Source organism: Tasmannia lanceolata, unplaced genomic scaffold (assembly GCF_043159265.1).
Source record: "Tasmannia lanceolata isolate RefF3 unplaced genomic scaffold, GAP_Taslan_0.1 ptg000018l, whole genome shotgun sequence".
Lineage (NCBI taxonomy): Eukaryota > Viridiplantae > Streptophyta > Magnoliopsida > Canellales > Winteraceae > Tasmannia > Tasmannia lanceolata.
Genome location: NW_027518695.1, coordinates 53807115 through 53830867, shown reverse-complemented (window position 1 = coordinate 53830867; position 23753 = coordinate 53807115). Strand labels below are relative to the sequence as shown.

At 39.6% G+C, this 23753-nt stretch overlaps 1 protein-coding gene across 1 annotated transcript; it reads right to left on the bottom strand.

Moving 5' to 3' along the window:
• Positions 1-6398: 6398 nt before the first annotated feature.
• LOC143851787 (uncharacterized) lies at positions 6399-23583 on the bottom strand. Its single transcript, XM_077361270.1, has 3 exons — positions 23106-23583; positions 6961-7145; positions 6399-6560 (listed from the first exon to the last, which is right to left on the bottom strand). The coding sequence occupies exons 1-3, from the start codon at positions 23448-23450 to the stop codon at positions 6467-6469; spliced, it is 624 nt and encodes a 207-aa protein (XP_077217385.1). The 5' UTR covers positions 23451-23583; the 3' UTR covers positions 6399-6466.
• Positions 23584-23753: the final 170 nt, after the last annotated feature.

Here is a 23753-nt window from a genome sequence, read left to right as displayed (position 1 = left end):
CACTTAATAGAATGAGGAGTCAATGTAGTAGGGCATATTGGATTAATCAAATAGTACATAAGGCTAAATATTCAACCCAAAAAAATTTGTTGAAATAATCTTGTTCGCAATATCTAACGAAAATTTTGAAAAATAATAAGTCATATCATAAGATCTATAACACTGATAAGATAAAATACAATTATTCACGAAACCTTATGCGAAAATCGCGAATCACATATTTTTAATCACTTCGAAAAGGTTGTACACAAATATTCTAATGAAAACTACGAATTAAAAAGGCCTACAAATCATGACTCGAAAATCCTATCTTGAAATCGAAAGAACAAGAAAGCGATGGTTACTTGCGAAAGGCGGAAACCCAAAGAACGATCAAAGAGTCCGAAACAAGGTACGAATCCACACTCTTTCTCCCCTTTTCTTCTTCTTTTTTTTTTCTTTCTCTACTCTCTCTCTCTCTCTCTCATGGGCGTCCAAAAATTTGGACGTGAGAGGGAGAGTTCCAAATATATATATTTTATTCTTTTGAGATTTGATTTCCCAATCTTGCTAACTTTAAAACCCCTAAAATCTCTCCCTTATTCAAATCTTTTCTCTCACTTGCTTCTTTACTTTTGATTGGCCTCTAAGCAATATTCCCTTATATATATATATATATATATATATATATATATATATATATAGAAGTAAAATAAAGATTTATTCATCCAATGGGGCCCACTAGATGACGCCCAAAAGAAGGGGGGAAAGGAGGTAAGTCATGCGCACGCCTCCCTTTTTGGGAGTTGCGCATGATTGAAAAATTAGAATTTCCCTAATTTTTTGTAACTTTACTTATCTCACTCCGATTTTTCCCTCCTTAATTATTATTTTATTGCTTTAAATTCTAACTTCCCATGTTTTTAAGTGTGTATTCTTATTTACTAGTGATTCTACAAAATCTTTTGGGTTAGTATATTTCTTTTCTTTGTAAGAATCCTAAATATTATTCCCTACCCAAATGGGTTAGTATATTTCTTTTCTTTCTAAGAATCCTAAATATTAGTCCCCACTCAAATGGGCCCACTTTATGGGGCGAGAATGGGAGGAGAAAGCAATTGCTGTACCCACTCAAAATTTGGAGTGGGCGCCAATGTTTTTGGGAAATGGGATATGGCAATTTTTTTGGAGTTTGGGGGATACAGCCAAAAATATAGATCTTAAAAAAAAGTTTCATTCTCCGCTAACTTTTACCATGGGCCAAAAATACCCCTTAAGTCTCTCTTTGAATAATATATCAACTAGTGTTAGCTTAGACATACAATTGTCAAAACTTTTGGGGTGCCACTGACAAAGTTTTTATTAAAAAAAATTATCAAGGTTTCGGGTGTTACATCAGTTATTAGAGATTGCATGGCTAGTCATTTGAACTCCACTTTTCCTCCTAATAACATTGCTAAGAGCCCACATGTGTGTGTGGGTGAGAAGAACATGGGTCATGGACTTCTACAACCCAAACTACATAATACCACTACCTTCAAATGTTCCAACTATAATGAATGGCGTCATAGATCATCTGATTGTGCACAGAGCACATATTTTACGGAGTAAAATAGGATTATACTTTATTTCAGCCATACATACTACTCTCGAGCATATGGACATATATAAGTGATCAATTATAGCTTAGAGCATTTTGCTGAAATGCTTAGCTAGAGGGGACCATCACCAATAGAACGAGTTTACATAATTTGGTTCATTCTTTTGAGACCATTTGTGTCCATCTCCTTCCACACCTCCTAGATCATACACATGTGCTCTATACTGGGAAGTGCATCACTAAGGCCGACGCCTTCGCCCACTACATCAAAGAGGTAAATCGAGAGATGTTAGAGAGTTTGCGACCGAGTATAGAGAGGAACGAGGTTTCCATTGGTCACCATCATAGAGATCACTACTATAGCATGGAGGATATAGACATAGTGTTCCTTAAGTGTATCGGTTTGTGATTGGAGCATATAATCATTCATGTGAAACAACCAGTTGCTCAAAAGCTTAAGCTGATGTAGATGGCGTTATTTAATCTTTTATACTTTAACACTCCCCTTCGTGTGGCCCCGTCTTTTCAAGGGTTGGCCTACACATGGTGCATGTGGACCCTCTTTTGGGTTGGCCATTACATGTGGATTTTTTAATGTTAAGGAGTTTTGAACCCAAAGCAATTGCTTTGATACCATGTGAAACAACCAATTACTCCAAAAGGTTAAGCTGTTGTAGATGGCGTTTAATCTTTTATACTTCAACAATTCAGACATCGCTTTGTAACATTCCATAGACGTTTAAAGTAAGGAGACCTGTCGAGGATTTTGCTAGCGGTACCTAGTTCATTAGCGAGGATGTTCTTGGATTTAGCGTTTGTGATAGTGTGGTACAATTGCAAGGACTACCTCAAGAACCACCAAATTCTAGTTCCGAACAGGCATGATGTTGATTTCCTCATCTCTGTATTGATACCAGTCATAAATAGGCCATATTTGATCCTCTTCTTCGCTGTCACCGTTAGCAAAGTCAACACTCTTCTGGGTAAGAATAGGATGCATGTCCTAATTCCCCACAAGAGAAACATCGAATCATCGACCCAATGAGCGCTCGTTCCTTTAATGTAACAGTCTGGTCAACCCCTTCAACAGTCCTGGGAATCGTTCAATTTGATAAAGGAGATGCATGATCGCTTCTAGTAGGTGTTTAGTCAATCCTTGACACCCCAACGACACTATAACTCATTGTGTTTGCAGGTGTAGGCTTATGTCCGATCATATTAAACCTAGGGCCATGATGGATCACTCTTTCTTCTACCGAAAGAGCATATTGATGTGCATCTTCAAGGTTAGTCAGCCAGATAACTATCATCTCATCCCGAGTCAACAGCTTGAGCAGGGATAAATAACTTGCATCGAGTTGTTCGCACTTTCTTGATGACCTACGCTTATGGACAGGTTGTTGAACTCCGATGTCTATACTTCTATGCTCATTTCACGTTGAATTAAATCATGAAAATGTTTATTCATCATAATATGTAATCAGAAATCAGCAAGGAGAAATTGCTTCCTCATCTTGGCCTTCATATGTTCCCACGTGCGAATCTTAGGCCTCACTTGTCTGATACATTGCTCTTCAACCCTCTTCCAAAACTGAAGCACAACTCTTTCAATTTCAGTTTCACATAGAGCACAATTCTTTCTTTTGTCATTGGTTTCCATTAAAAATAACTCTCTGTGATTGATTCCTAATCACGGTAAGGCTTTGGCATGAATCATCCCTAAAAATCAGTGACCTCATCGTAATTCCTCCGGCCTTTAGGTCAAGTCCTCTCACTAACCAATCCTCTAATTCACCTCCCAATCCTCTTCACCCCATCCTTTTAGATCACAAACTTTTGGATCCGGGCAGGCATAAAGGACGATCCAACTAGAAGGAAAAAATGAATATTTATGGCTAGAAGAGAAGTGTCTCTTGAGCAAAGCTAAGTCAGAACTACTCTTTCGAGTAGGTTCGTCTGAGCGACTCTTTGCCTTTGGGGGGAAGTTTAAGCTTTGCAAGGCAATAGTAAGGGAGAGAGAGAGAGAGAGAGAGAGAGAGAGAGAGAGAGAGATTGAAATCACCAAGAGTGGAGTTGCTACTGTTTGTGTGGCATCTTAGTGCAGACTGCAGAAAAAGCTCATTCACAAATTTCAATACTCAACTCAACTCAACTCAACTCAACAAAGCCTTTGTCCCAAGCTAGTTAGGGCCGGCTAAATGAATCCTTTAGAAAAAAAATTCATGAAGAAGGTAAAAGGGATCTACCCGGCTCTAATCCTGGTTCTAGTTGGGTTCTTCTACGTGTATCATTTTCTTCCATTCTATCCTATCCAAGGTTATGTTCTCTGTTATATTCCTAGCTATCAACTCTTTCCTTACTGTTTCTACCCATGTTATTTTCGGTCTACCCCTACCTCTTTTTACTCCCTCAATTTGGCACGAGTCAACTCTTCTCACCGGAGCATCCAAAGGCCTACGTTGGATATGTCCAAACCATCTTAAGCGGTGCTCTCTCATCTTCTCCTCGATTGGAGCCACCCCCACCTTTTTTACGAATGTCTTCTTTTTTAATTCTATCTAACCTGTGTGGCCGCACATCCATCTAAGCATTCGCATCTCTGCTACACTCATCTTATGCACATGCTTCTTTTTGGTGGCCCAACATTCTGAGCCGTACAGCATGGCTGGCCTCACAACTTTCTTATAAAACTTTTCCTCCAACTTGGTAGGGATTTTACAGTCGCACAGAACTCCTGAGGCAAGCCTCCACTTCAACCAGCCTGCTCTTAGTCTATGGTTAACATCCTCTTCAATCTCTCATTCCTTGTATAGAATTGAACCAAGATATCTAAATATATCCCTCTTATGTACCTCCTGTCCACTCATATTTACTACGTCCTCATCCAACCTCCTTACATTACAAAAGTTGCGTTCCATATATTTTGTCTTAGTCCTACTCAGTCTAAAACCTTTAGATTCCAAAGTAGTTCTCCATAACTCTAATTTAGCATTTACTCCTGCTTTGGTTTCGTCGATTAATACTATATCATCTGCAAATAACATACACCACGGCACCTCATCCATAACTAGCGTAAAAAGATAAGGGCTTAGAGCTGATCCTTGGTGCAGTCCTATTGTAATTGGAAACTCACTAGACGTGCCATCCGTGGTTCTAACACTAGTTATTGCTCCATCGTACATATCCTTAATCACATAAACATATTTAGTAGGCACTTTTTTCCTTTCAAGGTCCCACCACATAACACTCCTGGGAGCCCTACCATACGCTTTCTCCAAATCAATTAAAACCATATGAAGGTCCTTTTTATTTTCTCTAAATCTCTCCATTAACCGCCTAATCAAGAAGATAGCTTCCATAGTCAATCGTCCGGGCATGAAGCCAAATTGATTCTCTAACACCTTAGTATCTTTTCTTAGTCTATGCTTAATTACCCTCTCCCAAAGCTTCATGGTGTGACTCATTAGCTTAACTCCCCGATATTTGGTGCAACTCTGAATATCCCCTTTATTCTTATAAATAGGTACTAATGTACTCTTCCTCCACTCATCAGGCATCTTCTTAGTCTTCAAAATATTGTTAAATAATCTAGTTAACCAAACTAAACCCACATCACCCAAGCATCTCCAAGTCTCAATAGGAATATCGTCAGGCCCCCTAGCCTTAGCTAATTTCATATTTTTCATAGCTACTCTTAACTCTGATGTTCGGATTCTACGAACAAATCTCTGATTTGTATCATCAAAAGCGTTATCAAGTTCTCCCAAATTTGCTATAGGTTCTCCATTAAACAACTTATCGAAGTAACTTCTCCACCTCTCTTTAACCTCGTTTTCTTTTACTAACAATCTTTGATTCTCATTCACAAATTTCTGTAAAAAATTGTTCAGTTTACAACACAAAACCCCTTCTAATACTCAAGTAACCCTTGAAACTATTCTAATATAACCCTACAATCCTTCCTTCTTCTTTTTTGAATGGGAAACCTACGATCCTTCTTAAGTGACCAACATAATGTAAACTATTTAAAATGATGGTCGCCATCTCACATATAACTTAAAAGATCACTTAAGTTATAAGGTGTTGACTTAAGTGGATGGTCCCTACAATCTTAAGTCATTACAATCGAAAAGTCAGAAACATGATGAAAACCCCGAAACCAACATGATGAAAAATCCAAAACCCATAGAACTAAAAGAAACACCTCCTCCCCCACCCCCACCCCCACCCCCTTAGGAACAAAAAGGAAAAGAGGGAGATGTCAATGCTTCTTCTTCAAGGGGCTAACAATTGCATCAACACACAAAGACGCAACCAAAAGGTTAAAGAACCAAAGCAAGACTATTAGATTAACCTCGCAAATAAAAATGAAAAGAGAGAGAGATGTCACTACTCCTTCTTCAAGGCGCTAACAATTGCATCAACACACAAAGACGCAACCAAAGGTTAGAGAACCAAAGCAAGACTAATAGATTAACCTCAGAGATTTGTGTAAAACTAACAAAGTGATGTTTTGGTAAATTCCTTAATTACAGAAGCATTTAAGAGATTGCATGTTAACCAATCAAATATAAGGAACTGAGCATTTACAGAGCGAAAGATTTCAAAAGATAATAAGAAGTTTGGCCAATTCCAAAATTACTTATAATACTTTTTTCAACAATAATAGGACTTTAGCAGACAACCAGCGTACGAAAAGCAAAAATGCACAAATACATACAACAAATAGACAATGTACCTGATAAGTTGAAGGACCACAAAATGCATATCAAATGAGCTAATGCACCATATTTCACCACTTGTCCTTCAAATCAATATGTGCAATGCGAGCTTTCATTATCAAACCCACCTCCATCGAGAATACAAAACAGCATAAGAGATTTCATTTTAAATGAGCAATGACATCATAATTACCGGTGTTCTCCCCTCGAAGTTTTCAGTATAGCGATTCAAAATGAATGCCCATCTTCTCGTGCCATGCCTTCACGGGAACAAAGATAACATGAGTGCGTACAAAGGTTAACCCTCATCAATCTATTCAGGAAAATGAGAAGACAAAGCAATAGATAAGAGAACTTGAGATAATTGAACATATAGACACAATCAATTTTTTTTTCTTTTTTTGGTAGGTAAGCTGGGATTGAACCACCGACCTCAAACTCAAAGAACAAAGCCTTACCAAGTGAGCTAGAGGCCCAACCCCTCTTTTTATATATTGTATTCTAATAATAGACACAATCATGTCAAGGTAGGGATGGTAAACTTACAACATGACTTTATAATGGACACAAAAGCTACAATTAACAATAATTATTAAAGAATAATAGAAAATAAACAGGAATTTTAGGATACTATTTTTCCTAGCCCAAACAACTACCTACTTTTGCCCAGCATCTCTTAAAGTCTCTTCTTCCTGTAAACTCCACCTCTTATTTTTTCTCCTATATCTCGTCCCACCTCGCTTATTCAAAGGAGATATTGCGTTGTTCTTTGGGCTAGGCAAACAAATTTCCTTCGAACGATTTGGTGAATTTTTTGACGAGGACTCAATCGAATCTTCATCCCACTGCATGGAGAAAAAACTACAAACTCGATTAACAAAAAATGTGTAACATAAGTCCATAGCTTGAGATTTCAAATGTGCAAAAGTTGGAATAGAACAAATGTGTTAAACATCAACCAGTGTTATTTTATCCTGATGATGAATAGGAATTACTAAAGATGAAAGAAGAGAAATCAAGAACATTATACAATGGCTTTTAGTATAATGATATCTCATTGACACATCAATTTCAACAAGTATTATGTAATCTTTCTCACGTGGTTCTTCTCAACTTATTTACTAAGGTGTGACTCTAAGCCACGTCATAGAAAAATAAAAATAAAAAATACACTGGCACCCCATTTTTTCCGTCACTCTCCCACTTCCAATTTGTCATCTTAATGTTTGTGTATGGGGAACACTAGCATCATGGGAAAAAAGTTCTCTTCCAATGGGAGAATAACATTGAGCAAAGCTCGGCTAATCCACAAATTTACCATATATTTTTATGTAATTCAAGATACACGAAGTGGTATCATCAAGAATGAAAAGTTTACAACCAACTTTTTATAGTAAGGAGAGTGCAAACAAAAGCAGCAAGGAGGGCTTGACATCAAAACAACATATTCCTGAGAAACAAAATATAGTAGAGACAAAGGGGGGAAAAGAGGATTGTGAAAAAGAAGAAATCGACAATTCTGAAAATGACAGCCTTGTCAGATATTTTTGATGAGTCTGATTATGATGAATATCCAAATGAGGAGATGCACCAACCAAAATTCTACTAGGATTCGATTTCTATGAGAATGATGGGGAGGATCTAGGTTTCTTTATAAGCTACAAGAAAAAGGATTAACACAGTTGTAACTAAATAGTAATCATAAAACAAACCCTATATGGCAGTACATGTGTACATCAATTGTTTGATAAAATGCAAAACAGAGGCTTCGTTATTACTGTGATATTGCTAATGCTTACATGAAGCTTGATCTAGCTGAAAAGGCAATACAACTGTTTGAGGAAACTCCTAAGCAAAAAAGTATTCATCTTAGATATAAAAGTCATACAAATCAAGACCGACTTCAAGTTTTTTTTTTTTTTTTGAACAAGTGAAATATATTAATAAAGCAAAACAAAAATAGCAACACCAAGAAGGCCAAAGGAAACTCACATGGGCCTCGGCTACGAAACCAACATAATTAACAAGGAAATCTGCACATCATTCCCTTTGACTATTTGACTTTATAGAAGAATTTCTTCAGTACATCTCTCCGAGCTTGAAGTTGAATTCTCTCTAATAGGGTGGGATTGATGCAGTGCAAAATCTACGCCAAGACTGGATCAAAGGACGATGGATGAAAAGGAAAGGTAAGTCCATGGTAGTGATCTGTTGAGGAAGTGGCCACTACCTTGGAGTGTTGTTAAGCATAAGTTCCAAGCTTAATTGATCTTATGGAGTACAGCTAGGGTTTTTTATGGATTGAATCAGCTGCAGAGACGTGATTTGGTCCAATATTGAGGTTTTTGAGAGAGTGCTTGAAGTTCGGGGCTAGAAAGATGAATGAAAAAGATAAGGAAATCAGGAACAAGGTAAAGACAAAATATCAAAAGAGAACGATTAAAAACCAGGATTAAGGAGAGCAGGCGGCTGGTTCTGTTCAAGATGCATATTCCCAAACTATTTCTTAAGAAGCAAATGTAATAATCTACTAAAAAATCGAGTATAGAAAGGACAGAGAAATGATAATACAAATTAGGACATTATATTCTCAGAGAACGTGAAGATTAGTGAGTAGCTATACATAAGGAATTGATCAATATGGAACCCCTGTCTTAGTAAAAGAGGCAGACCTTCCAACTTTTTTGACATCTGTCATACATGGGTTGTAAGCCATTTCTTTTGAAAGCTTCTCTCTTCCTTTAATGCTTATCCCTACTCATTATTGTGGTTCGAATCAGTGTTTCAAAACGCGGATGTGGGTCAAAACGCGTTGGAAGAAAATCCCAGTCAACTCGGAACAACACACAGTCATGACCGGGGAGAGTCAAAGGATTTTTTATTGACTTTGTAATGAAAAATGTGGAACGCGGCCAGGGGAGAAGGGAGTTGACTCGGGGGAGTCCATGATGACGTGGGGGAGTTTTGAAACTATGGTTCGAATACCACTCCCGCAACTTCACAATTTTGTGTTCGTTTATCTCATGTTACCTACCAGTTTAGAGCAGCCAGGTAGCAAATAAAAAAGAATAGAGGCGGCATTGTCACCATGTCAATGAAAAATGAGGAACCGAAGATAATAATGAAATAAAAATGGTAGAGATGAAATGAAGACTTCTGAAGCACTGCTTGAATAAAGAATTACATGGATATAAATGGAGATGGAAATTTTGGAGGAATGGGCTAGAAGAAAATGAGGAATCACATTCGGCCTGAAAACTAAACTCATAGGACCAGGTACTTACATATTTGAGGTAGCCAAAGAAAAATCTGAAACACACACCTCTTGAATTGGTGGAGCCATGGGAGGTGTACTGGACAGCCTCTACCCTTGGCACCCAGCAAGCTTAGCTAGTTAAGACCTTTACTGCCATTCCATTACACGCTTGGGTAGTTTAGACCTTTACTGCCATTGGATCCATTTCGGTCAAGTGACAGAGATCGACAAGGACTCCATTGAGGGTTGTAGATTGGACAGCCCAAGAGTGTTGATCCAAATGCGAGAATGGCAATCCTTGCACTATGAGGTGAAAATGAGGGTCGGTGAGCAATGGTTTCCAGTGACGGTGAGAAATGAAGACTAAGGGCCAACGTAGCCAAGTCTACCCCGATAAAAAATCAGTTTGCATGGTCACTGCTGTAGGCAAGAATGGTCGGTATCTCTTGTGATGACGATGATGTGGTTTGAGCGATCCATAGCATATCTCAACCATTACGCCCAAAAGCTTGGAATAATGGGGAAGGCCAGGGATTCCTTAAAGAGGAACATTACACAATACCCCCGCGCCAAGAGTCCAAAGTACTCACTGGGCACATTGTCAGGCGGGTCACTACCACATGGCTCTCTGTGACGGGCATGCTACCACAGATTCACTGCATCGGGTTCACTACCACAATCCATGTAACCCCGAGACTCAAACCGTCGACGTGGTTTTGCTCTTAAACCAATTGTAAGGATCTTAACCACTATACCCAAAAGCCCGGACTGATGGGGAAGGCTGGGGATTCCTTAGAGAAGAACATTACAATAGAGGAGGAAGATGATGTCGTGGCAGCCTATGTTTACTCAAATTTTGAATCTATGGAGAATATGAACACATCGCTCAAGATAGGTAATCCGTCGGTTGCAAAATGTCCAGCGCCTTGTTGGGTTTTTTGGTTCACGAAGTAGTCTTCCAACGTAGAACACTGATACATCCAACGGCTGGAAGGTCTAAGGATTCCTTAAAGAACATTATACTGGAGGAGAAGGATGATGTCGTGGCGGCCTAGGCTTATTCAAATTTTGAATACAGTGGAGAATGAATCCATCGCTCAAGATATGACCTTGTTGGGTTTTTTGGTTCACCCTCCACCGTAAACACCGATACATCCAACGGCTGGAAAGTATAGGGGTTCCTTAAAGAGGAATATTACACTAGAGGAGGAAGACGTTGTCGTGGCGGTTGTTGGGTTTCCATCACTCAAGATAGGCAATCTGCCGGTTGCAAAATGTTCAGCACATTGTTGGGTTTTTTATTAACCAAGTGGTCTCCACTGTAGAACACTCATACATCCAACAACTGGAAAGTCTAATGCGAACAAAGCAAATAGGGTTTCCTATGCGTCCTACTCTCAAGATGATCTACACCGTAGATCTGTGATCAATCATATAGTTGGAAGGGCAAAAACATGTAATGTTATTAGGGTTTGGTGAGAGGTGCCAAATCAAGTAAAAGGCTATTGGTGCTTCGTAGATCGACGCCACTCTCCTTTGGTCAGAAGCAATGATGATCGCCATCATCTTGCTGTAGGCGATAAAAATCTAGGCTTTGACCATTCTACAGATGAATGGACATTAAAAGCGAAAGAATGTGATATCTTGCCGGAAACTGACTCGGTGACTCAGCCCAGTTCTGGAATGAGCCCCGATCAACCCTAGAATACCAGTGTGGCAACCCTGATGTTCAACGAGTCAGATTGATTCTTCGTTGTTTGCCTTCCACCGCTCGAACTACGCCATTTGGCTGACCCATCTCCCTTTTGGAAGACCCTTCCTAGATGGTGCAATCAACGGCTCTAGCACCTGTGATGGTGTGTCAATGCAATGTCCTCGCATACTGAGTTGCATCGATTTTTTATTTACCTTTTTCTTATTTCAGGTTTCGTTCAACTATGAACTAATCCATTTCACTCCAGGTCCCGGATTTGAGGTTTGCTTTGGGTTCAACTCGAGTTCACCATTTCCTTCTCCATTTGTTGCTTCCTTGTTTATCACACCCTGGATTCCCAAAACCATGTTTGATCGCACTATGAATGGCATGGGTCCCAACTTTGGCCATTTTAGACAGTGTTTCAAAACGCTGATGCGGTCAAAACACGGTTGAAGAAAATCCTAGTCAACTCGGCACGACCTGGTCGAGTACTCAGTTGGCGCGGCTAAGTACTTGAAATCGCTACGCCCAACGGAACTAGCAATCGCGTAGAATAAAAAATTTCTTCGATTTCGCCCGTTAACCCAGGATCCAAGAGAAGTACATGATCTTATGGTGATGAAATAAAACATACAAAGATCAGTACTTTACCTTTAGAATTCGAAGTTACGAATTCTTCTTCTTAATCTACTCCTCGAACATCCGCGCATGTTCTCAACGCCGTGAATCCGTAAGTTGAATCGATGGATTCCGGTTCTTTGCATTTGTAGGAGATGGAATAACCTTTATTCCAACAAGGAAATGATCCAAATCAGTTCTTTAAATTAAAAGGAACAACTTTTCTTTAGGAGACTTTATGTATTTCTATCAAATAGAACTAGAAATTTCTAGAGAGAGTGTAGAGAGAGGTTAGAGAGAGACTAGACGAGAGAGAAAATTGAATTCAAATTTCTGGGAGAGAGAGGGCTAGACGAATTTCTCAGAGGGCTGGAGAATTCCTCAAATTCTAATTTCTTTGGTGCTTTAAATAGAAAAAAGAGTTTGGATTTAGTTTGGATTAGGTTCCTAAAATTTCTCCCTTTAATGTCGTCCTATGTTGAGTTTCACATGAAATAGGATCAAAAGGACAAATAGAATGCTCTTGCCATGAGAGTGGTTATCTTCTCGCAACTTTTAGGAGATGTTTTCTCCTGTTTTATCTCTCAAAAGGTAGATCCTAAATTGTAAAAAACAAATCCCTACTTTTTAGCAATCCCTACAAAGTAGGAAAATAATTTTCCAAAAATGCCAAGACTACTCCTAAGGGTAACAAACTAATTCGAATTCCCCAAGGAGGGGAAATTCAAATCGAATTGTAAGTGTGTGGGTGGTTGGCCAAACATGGGGAGCACCCCATGGCCGAATTTTCCAAGATAATTCACCCCTTCTACTGTAATGTCAACTGTATAGAGGATAATTCACTCCCCTACTGTATAACCCTCACTAAATATATTAAATCCCATCCAATGAGAATAGAAAAGGCTCCAATGGATTTCTAAAATCCTTTTAAACATTTCCAAAATTTCTTCACCATCGGATCATATCCGAAAGTGCTTATAGATAAAATGCAGGCCCTCATTCATAAGAATGTACTCGGGTCATTCGAGTTATGAGTGAGATCGTTGCAGGGATCCAACGATCGATCCTACAGAACCCAATAATGGGCCCTACTGCAATCTCGCTCCGTAGTTAAAACTACAATCGCATTGAGTCAGTAGCCTCCACCGAGATGTAACCCTGAAGATGACCGCCAAATCATCTTACCCCTAACCACACCTAGTATGTGAAAGTCCCTTCTACGATTTACATCTACCGAGTTGAGTCCTATGGGGGGTGGACTCCCTTTACCCCTTGGGCCCACCCATGGTATATCATTTTGGTCAAGCATTGTAAGCCTCGCAAATGCATTTGCAAAACTATTAAAACTTCTTAATGTTTAAAAACCTTTTTGATAAACCTTTTTGTCAAATCCACCTGGCCAGGTATTTTAATAGGCCTACCGCTCTGACTGAAATTGTAGATGTCTTCCCTAGAGCTTAGGGCTGAGAATTCCGTGTTGGGTATCCCTAATGATCTCGAGGGTTTGTCCTATGATCCAGTACTATCTGAATGTGGCACTAAACAAGAACCACTATAAGATAGACCAAAACCCTAGAAACCCACAGACCATTACGACCCCTCAGGTCAAAGGACATGTAAAGGGTCATGTCTGGTAGAATAATCTTATAATCTCATGTCCACATGTTGTTCCAATGTGATCATGTTCAGTGCGGGATCCAATCGTCGCACCCACTCTTCTTGCTTAGGGTCCACTACCTAGATGACCGAGATAAGGCATCTCATGACACGTGCATGTAGGCAAGATGGTGCTGGTTGTATATAGGAAGAGATGTCCAATCTCAACCCGAACCAAGAACTATTAAGGTCTGCAAAGAACCAGAATGTTGTATCTCCTTGTTCCCTTGGATATGTGAATCCTTGAGCACGGGATTCCTACTTTCCTACCTAAGGACGAATATGTGTCATAAAGCAAGTGCATCATACACATTCTATTGAATAATACCCATAATATGTCATGAAATGAAACTTTATTGATACTTTAATTGGAAGGAAATACAAAATGAACTGACTTTTAGGGCACTAGCTCTAACACTTGATTTATGCAATCATAACTCGGGAAAGTCAAAGGAGTTTTTATTGATTCCATAAGGCAAAACGAGGAACGCAGCCAAGGGAAAAGGAGTCGACTTGGGGAGTCCAAGATGACGTGGGGGAGTTTTAAAACTATGGTTCTATGCAGTTCTGTTCTACTGACATGCGATCAGAGAGTAGACTTGGGATGACATCTAGGGCTGGCAACGGGGCGGGGCCGGATGTTGCATTCCCCATCCCCGTCCCCGCCGGAAGGACCATTCCCTGTCCCCGCTTCGGGGATGGCGGGGAATCCCATTTAATTCTCTGTCTAGGAGCCCTTCCTTTACTATATGGGGCTATAGTGGGTTCGTTTGGCCAGGCATATTGTTTTTGTAGAGGAAAGTAAGAAAAGAAGAGATGGTTTGGCCAGGCATATTGGTTTGGCCAGCCCTTCCTTGACTTGCCACCTCCTCATCCACTGCAAAGTGGCTAGGGAGGTATGGAGTAAGCTTGTTTATCGATTCGACATTCATTGGGTTTTTAATGAAAACCCCATGGACCTCCTACAAGCTTGGTCGGCATCACCATGGAAAAAGAAGTGAAAAATATTGTGGAATGTCTCCTTGGCATCTATCTGGGTTCATTGGAAGGAAAGACATGCAAGGGTGTTCAAAGGCACTCAAGGGACCCCGCTTTCTTATTTATCAAAGCAATAGCCCTCATGATCCATTGGGTGAAATCTCTTCCTTCTTTTAGATTCGTATCGGCTTATGATCTTTGGGAAGGATGGAGGCAAGTATGTTGGACCATGGAGATTAAACAAAAAGTTCAGAAATGGGAACCTCCTCCTCCCAGTTTCCTTAAGTTAAACTATGACGGATCGAGTTTGGGGAATCCAGGCCCGATAGGAATAGGAGGCATGGTAAGAAATGCTCAAGGGGATGTAGTATGGACATTTTCGGGTCCCATAGGGGAAGGGGATGCCACTGAAGCGGAGGTTCATGCAGCTTATCACGGACTTAAACTTATGGTGGAGAACAAAATTGAAAAGGCGGCAGTAGAGGGGGATTCTCTCAATGTTATCAAGTGGCTAAAAAGAAAGCAAAGCCATCATTGGAGATTCGATAGGCTCTTTGATGAGATGTTAGATTGGTCAAGAAATTCAGAGTTTGTATTGATGCATCTTCGTCGGACGGCCAACGAGGTGTCTGGTCGTCTTCCGAGGGAAGGAGTGCAGAAAGAGTCTCTTGCTTTGTTTGACTCTCTTCCTCCCTGAATCCTTTATGTTGTTTCTTTTTTTAGCCCATTGGGTGTCTTTTTCTCAATGTACCTTGACCATCTTAGTCTTCTTGTCAATGAAATGGTGATCATTCAAAAAAAATGGAGAAATGTAGATTTAAAGTAACGAAAAAATAAGATCTTTACCTCAAAGCATCTCACCAAAGAAGCTTTGGCATCTCAGCAAAGAAGAAGATTATGCTAGAATCGCACTAACCAATGAAGCACGGGTGCGGGTGCGGGGTGCGGGTGCAACACGACACGGGTACGCGGGTATGTGATTTTCCAAAAAACTTGGGTGTGGGTACGTTGAATATAATAATATGTTTTATTAAAAAAAATTAAAAAATAGGAAAGCAATCAAATAACAATAACATCACCATTCACCAAAATGGAAAATTCTAATATTACTCTTCATTTCATACGTGATAAAGTTCATCATTAAAGCACCAAAATAACATAAAGCACCAAAATAACATAAAGCATAAATGCATCATCAATCCTAGAAGTCAGTCGCTTCATCTCCAATATCGACAACATCGTCCTCTACGTCGTCGGTAAAAACAATGGACTCCAACTCCGGCTCATCCAAAGAAAGATTAGCAACTTCAAGTACCCCTACATCCTCGAAGGAATCAAATGTATCTCCACCTATGTCCCACATCTTTGTTTCTCCTTGCTTATATTGTGGAGTTTGTCTTGAGAGAAGCCGAAGATTGCTATGAATGAAAACCAAATCTTCAGCTTGTTGTGGAGTCATCTTGTTCCTCTTGAGAGAATGCACAAAAGAGTAAGTGCTCCAATTCCTCTTGGCACAAGATGACGATGAAGGTTGCATAAGAATCTTCAAAGCTATGCTTTGAAGCATAGGGGCACATGTACCATGGATGGCTCACCACTCATGAGGCTTGATAGTGAACCGTTCATTGATGGAATCAACATCATTGAATAATCCGGACTTCATGGAGAATTGCGCGAACTCTACATTAGCGCTTGTGCGGTTCGAGGAATTGGTGAAGTACCTCTTGAAGCACTTCATCCTCTCGGTATAAATTTCTGCATCCTTATGTGGAGGCACCCGACTTGAATCTTCACTAAACCATTGCTCACTATAATACCTTTAAGAAAGAAAAAACTAATTTAGCTTCAAATTTCAAGTCAAAAGTTAGAACTTAGAAATAAACATAAATAACTAATAATCCAAATAAATTTAAAGTCACCTAACCTTGGATTCAATGAATGAGCCAAGCAATGAAGTGGAGTGTTGCTCTTGTTCCAACGAGCAACAAGAATCTCGTGCACCACGTCAAAAAATTTGGACTCCTCTTCTTTCCTCTTTCCTTCCTTCCTATATATTGCCGCCCTTACTTTCTCTATCATGGTATCTCACAAATCATAAACCAAGTGAAGGCAAGGCGTATCCGTGTTACACTCTCTAAGCATGTCATAGATGGGGAATGTAAATGCGAGTATGTAGTCGATAGAATCCCACCATACGTCATCTAACACCTTCTCTTTTACAAACCTCGATTTTCCCATGTCATCCTCCCTATAACAAGTCCATTTGTCGCTAATAACCATTGCTTGAAGACCTTGCTTTAAGAGTTTCAATCTCTTAAGCATAACAATAACACTCGCAAATCGAGTCTCCGCCATGGAAAGCAACTTCAAAGTGTTGAACTCGTTGAATATGGCTAGTCTCATGGAATGATTCATTATGAAATTCTTAATGATGCTAGCATCTCCCGAAACATCCGTTATCCAATTGCATTCGTCATATGTAACTTGATTTGCTCCCACATTCTTCGCCGCACATATGTTCTTCAAAGCAAGGTTGAGGGTGTGCACCACACATGGGGTCCAAAAGATGGAAGAAAATTGTGCTTCAATAAGTTGCCCGGCCGCCTTGCAATTTGCGGCGTTGTCGGTAATTACTTGGACAACATTTTCATGCCCAACTTTCATAATTACCTCCTTCAACAAGTTGGCAACGAAATGTTTGTCCTTTGTCTCCCCCGAACAATCTACCGCCTTGAGAAACATAGGCCTACCCTCGGTTACCGCCATAAAGTTAATGAGAGGCCGCCTTTGTGAGTCACTCCATCCATCACTAACAATGCTCACCCCTTTATCCTTCCATATCTCTCTAAGGGGTTGCAACAACCTATCAACATTTGCCCTCACTTTTTGTAGTAGAATCGTTCTTAGCAAGTTGTACCCCGGAGGCAAATAACCGGAAATTGGATTGTTGGCCGCATAAGAGTATGAACTCGCATAGTGTGGGTTGCTTGCTAGGTGAAATGGCAAGCCACCGGAGTAAAACATCCGAGCAATATCGCCATGTAGGTGATCGCGGGCCGCCATGTTAAATGCCTTTTCAATAGCACTCACACTTCCACTTGGACCACTTGTCTTCCTCCTCTTTAGATCAAAACTTGGAGGGACAAACATACTACTTGGGCAACTCAATGATCCACTACTTGATGATGGCGGCAATGGCACTCTCTTGGGAGCATTTTGCTTCATAGCCTCCTTGCATTCTTCCTCCAACCTTTGCATTCCGAGTAGGTCATTTGCTTTCACCTTAGGACACGCTCTGATTCCTTGTCCTGATACCTTCAATAAGTGCGCTCTAACTCTTGTGTAGGAGCTATTCCAACTCTTATGACAAAAATTACATTCCCATCTCACATTCCCTCCACCCTTAGGATCTTTATCAAATCTAGTGGCACACCTCCATAAGGGCTTCGAGAGGTCTTCATCAGTAGAAGTAGAAGGTGGTGCATTTGTGGCTTGGGCGGCGCTACTAGCCCCGAATGAAGACATTCTATTAAAAGAACAAACACAAATTTAGTAAGCAAATAAGATTATTGGACTCCCAATCAGTTCACAAGACTCAAAATCTTATATCTTGATGGTCTAAAGTCTAAACCCTAAGCCCCTAATTGTGAGCCCAAATCAAGTTATTGGAGTCAAAATTAAACATAATTTTGACTCCTAAAATCAGTTTTGGGCTCCCAATCGATTGTCACAATCTTAAATTAACATGGCCCTAAAGGGTAAAGTCTTTACCTAACGACCTAACCCCTCTAATTGAGCCCAAAACGGATTTTGGGGGTCAAAATTAAGAATAATTTTTTACTCCTAAAATCAGTTTTGGGCTCCCAATCGATTGTCACAATCTTAAATTAACATGACCCTAAAGGGTAAAGGCTAAAGCTCTAACGACCTAACCCCTCTAATTGAGCCCAAAACGGATTTTGGGGGTCAAAATTAAACATAATTTTTTACTCCTAAAATCAGTTTTGGGCTCCCAATCGATTGTCACAATCTTAAATTAACATGGCCCTAAAGGGTAAAGGGCTAAAGGCTAAAGCCCTAATGACCTAACCCCTCTAATTGAGCCCTAAAGGGCTCCCAATTGAATGTCACAATCTCAAATTAACATGGCCTGAAAGCTCACAATTGGAAATTTGGGATTTAGGGCTTTAGGCCCTAAAGCCCTAAATCCCAAATTCCCAATTGTGACCTCCAAACTGAAAATCAGTTTAGGGCTTCAAAATCACAATCCATTTTAAGATTATGCCAACCGATTGTGAGCTCCAAATTGATTTTTATGTGACTCACAATCGGTTAGGGCTTTAGGGTATTTTTTAGGGCAAATCACAAATAAAAATAATGCAAATCACAAATAAAAATAAAGGAAAGAGAGAAAGAGAGTAGAGATACAAAAAAAAAGAGAGTAGAGAGAGATACAAAGAGAAAGAGAGAAGTAGAGATACAAAAAAAAGAGAGTAGAGAGAGATACAAAGAGAAAGAGAGAAGTAGAGAGAGTACCTTTAAGTAGGGTTAGGTTAGGCCGTTAGGGCTCCGATGGTGGCGGAGGCGGCCGTAGTAGTTGCAGACTTGCAGGGAGAGAGAGGAGAAACCGAGAGGGAGAGGAGAAAAAGAGAGAAGCCCGAGAGAGAGTGAGAGAGGAGAGTTGCAGGGAGAGAGAGAGAGAGAGAGAGAGAGAGAGAGAGAGAGAGAGAGAGAGGGTGAGGGACGAGACAGAGAGGGTGAGGGGGAGAGAGTTGCGTGAGTGATGGGGTTTTAAAACCCCTTTTATAATTTAAACCCCCCCCCAAAATTGTTATTGGCAGCCCTCTTTTTTTTGGTTTTTTTTTAAACACTTAAAAACGTGTCGGGTGTCGGGGTGCGCACCCCAACCGCACCCGACACGCACCCGACCGTAAAAATTATAAAAAAAAGGTTTTTTAATCGGGTGCGCACCCGACACGCACCCGAGTGCACCCGTGTCGGATACACACCCGATACGGGTACGCGGGCCATTTTGAAGCACCCATGCTTCAGAGGCACTATCAATGCCCAATGCATCGCACCTTGAGGATGAAGGTTTCGCAATGACAATTTTGCAAAGCAACAAAGAAGAATCATTTTCATTTACTCAACCATCCATTGCATCCATCATTATCATCATAAAAGAAAAATGCCATGAGGTTATATATATATATATAATAAGGGCAGTGATAAATCGACTCCCCATATGGATAAATCGAGTCCCCATGCGTCTATCTCTCTCCTCTTTCTCTCTCTAACCTAGAGGAGAGAGAAAGACACATGGGGAGTCGATTTATCACTCTCCTATATATATATATATATATATATATATATATATATATATATATATATATATATGAGGAAAGTGTCTCTAGTCTCTCCCCTAGATAAGCTTATCTACTCCTCCCTTAAAAAAAACACAGTGGGCCCATGCTGTTTGGATGATCCAAAGCATTCATTTGATAGGTCCTAACATAGATAGGGTGTGCCCAAAAAATCAGCACCAAAGGGTCATCCTAGAACTTCATTTTGTTGGGCACACCGTGTCCAAAATGGACGCATATAAACGTGGACGTTTATATGTGTCCAAAATGGGTACCACAAGGCACCATGTTAGGACCTATCAAATGAATGCTTTGGATCATCCAAACAGCGTGGGCCCACTGTGTTTTGTTAAAGGGAGGAGTAGATAAGCTTATCTAGGGGAGAGACTAGAAACACTTTCCTCTATATATATAAAATAAGATCGTAGGTCTAGGCTCTCCCCACTCGATTACCTCGACGAGAAAGAAAAAGCAAAAAGAAGTGGTTGACTCAACTGGCAGTCCCTCTTTTTCTCTTCTTTTCTTGAGTTGAAAGTGCCCGGTCATTTCTTTCGAGGATTGTCCCTTGATGGCTCGCTGCACCAGCGCTTCTCCCTTTTATATGGCCCGGATGACTAAACCTAGCTCATGCACTAATGGATAGCCCCCTTTCTACTAACGTAAAGGAGTTACTAAGCTACTTAGGCTCAACTCAATCTGGATTCTCACTTGACATTTTAGAATCTCATTTATTGAATGTCCTAAACAAAATCCTAACACTTTTGGACTAAAATACCCTCTAATGTCTTAAAGAATCTCCCCCTATAAAAGTTCGCAATACATGTGTGAGGCCTATTTAAAATACTCATAACTCAAAGAAACTGAGTGATACTAGTAGGAAAGGACCGTGATACCCCTCATATAACATAAGAGACTTAAAAGACACATAAAAATTGGAATATGGGCCCTAGGATGGTCCCCATCATACTCCCCTGCCTGAAAAGATTCAAACATGCTGGATTCAATGATTATCATGACGGGAGAGAGTTCGTCAGTACTGGCCCTCGCACAATTTACAAACAATTGGCCCTTGTCGGCTCTAGGCTCTTCTGAGCCCTATTAGTGAGGACTCTAACAAGGAGGTTCAGGCTCTTCTGCACGAGATTAGACTCAATGATTAGTCACAGCTAGATCAGATTATCATTGAGGGAGACTCCCTAAACATAGTTAAAAGCGTGAGAGATGGGATCAGCTCCGCCTGAAGGCTTGCAGATGCCATGGAGGAGATCATAGATAGATTAGAGGACCAACAAGCCTGAAGATATGCAAATTGGGATGCAAACTCGCTCACTAGGATGTTAACAGAGAGGTGATTTTGACACTTGCTTACAACCTCCTTGAGGGTGTTCCGATAATTGGGATATTTATGCTTTGCATTGTTTCTTTTTTCCACTTCATTTCACTGGTATTTTTGTTTGACAATCTCGATCAAACAGAAATGGGGCTCTTACCCCTTTTTTAATAAAATGTTCATCATTCAAATAAATGGAAAATAGAGAAAAAAAATTGGTTAAAAAAGTTAGATCTCTGAACAAACGATGTAGTTTATATCTTTTGAGAAAGAAGACAGCCTTCTACTTTTTTTAGTTTACTTTCATCCCTTTGACATCTCAGGTCAATTAGTTTCAGGTCTACATCATTATTGGTCTAGTGTGTGACGAGTCAACTATAGTTTAACAATCACTGAAACATCATCTAAACATGTAAGTTATAGTTCTTCGTTTTTTCAAAGTTATCTAGGATTTCTAGTTTTCCCTATTTTAGGATTTTTCAACTTAGAGAACTCTCAAATGCTTCCCCCTACCCTAACACACCAACTAAAATATGAAACCAAGTTTTTAGTCCTTGGATAAAAGAGAACTGCCTAGAAATTAGAGAACTCATGGTGCTATAATGTTAGAGGGGTATTGTATGGATCCTGTACAAAATTCATGACCTACAAATTACAACTAGAAAGAAACGGCAAGCGCTATGAGTGAGCATTTTTCATCCAAAAAATACATGCTTTTATGGCTAGTTTTTTATCATGTAAAACAGAGTTGGAGTTCAAAAAATTAGTAATTTAATAGATAAAGGAATTTACAGATATACGGCATTTAATAGCTTTATAGGAATTTGCAGGTATAAGATATTTAGTAGCTACAAAGAAATTTGATTTTATAATATATTTAATAGTTAAAGGAAATTTTACATTTATAAGGTTTTAAATAACCTTAGGAGCCACACAAAGTCCATTAAATATTCATGCAAAATATATGCGCTAATGATTAATGTTTTTTTGGGGTTGGGGGTCATGGGTGTAAATACTCCAATCTTGGGTAACACATGTGTGGTCCCCTTGAGTTAGTGTATATGGTCATAGCCCAATGCCTCAGGAATATCCCATGTGTAAGAAAACTCCATACAAAATATCAATGCCTTAGCTTTTCATGGAAAGTTCCTAAAGACACCTTATTGATCAAGGTTCTAGGCTCATTCAATCACGTGGGACCATCTTCAATGGGTTGGATCAGAGTTACCCATCATATCAACAAATCAGATGACATACATGTGACATGCATGGGGACTAGAGCCAACTTTCTTTCCTTTTCTTTCTTATGTACATGCTTTCAATCACATCATAGTATTGTTTATAAGTGCAAGGAATTTATTATTAATATATAAATTTACAGTTATAAGGCTTAAATAACGGGTTATCTATATTTTCTTGGAAAGAAGTCCTAGAGGAAGTGGTCAATTAGGTTCTCTATTTATAAATGGTTTACATGCAAATACGAAGTACAGGAGAGGAGAAGCATAGGAAGGATTTACACCAGATAAGAGAAGCAGGAGGTGTCGGGTATGCGTGGGTGCGCACCCTAAACGCACTCGACATGCACCCAACAACCAAAATTTGGGTTTTTTTAAAAAAAAAATTGGGGTACGTACCCGCACTCCAATCTTGGAAACCCATGTCTTCCCCTTATGTATACTGTCTATTATAGATGAAGGCCGGAGAAGAATGCCATATTCCAACAAAAAAAATTATGATCAGCAGGAATATAAATTTCAAGTCCCCTACCATTCAAAATTTTTTTTTCAAGTCCTTGCATATTTAAATGACATTTACAAAACAGCAATATCTACTCGATAAGCTTAAAAACAGTGTAAACAGAAAAGAAATGAAGAATAACACAACAAAGGACAATGCAATCATTACCTCATAAGTATGGGCAGTCGTATTCCGAACCATAAATCCAGGCCACGATGCTCCATCAAGTCTATCATTCTGGTTTGCCGTATTAGTTTCCCCGACATGAGTAGCTTCAACACCCTTATCAACAAAAGAATTGCACACATCTACATCTACCAGATTATGATTGTCTTCAGGACCTTCCTGATTTATTTGTTCAGTTGGCATAATTACTAATATTCTTTCAACCATTTTCAGAGAATCCGGAAGAGGATCTTCCACAACTGTTTGCAGATTTATACAGCTGGATTTAAGGTCCTCTCGTACTTTATTTACATCGGGTGTAGACAGGCCATCATATTTATTCCCCATTACACAGCTACCCAGATTCACAAAGTAAGAAATGCCCACTTCTTTTGGTATTGCAATCTTTCTTTCCTCAGTAGAATTTATGTCTTGAATGGGTACATCTTTCTCTCTAGGCTTCTCTCTTTCCTCAGTAGAAGTTATTGAATTGGTACATCTTTCTCTCTAGGTTGTGAAGTCCATTTACATTTATGTGGGCAATGTATGTCAAAAGAAAGCTTTCTCAGATTGATTGTGGAATTCAGAAAGATAAAATAACAAACAAGTATAGTATATTAGCACCAAAACAATGAAACAAAACATGAAGAA

What these genes read in the sequence shown, in the direction of transcription:
- LOC143851787 (XM_077361270.1), bottom strand. Translation starts at nt 23,450, where the DNA reads ATGGGGAATAAATATGATGGCCTGTCTACACCCGATGTAAATAAAGTA. An exon ending in CGACTGCCCATACTTATGAG is followed by an intron (nt 7,146 to 23,105) that starts GTAATGATTGCA and finishes TTCTCCATGCAG; the next exon opens with TGGGATGAAGATTCGATTGA. An exon ending in TTAAGAGATGCTGGGCAAAA is followed by an intron (nt 6,561 to 6,960) that starts GTAGGTAGTTGT and finishes GTTCCCGTGAAG; the next exon opens with GCATGGCACGAGAAGATGGG.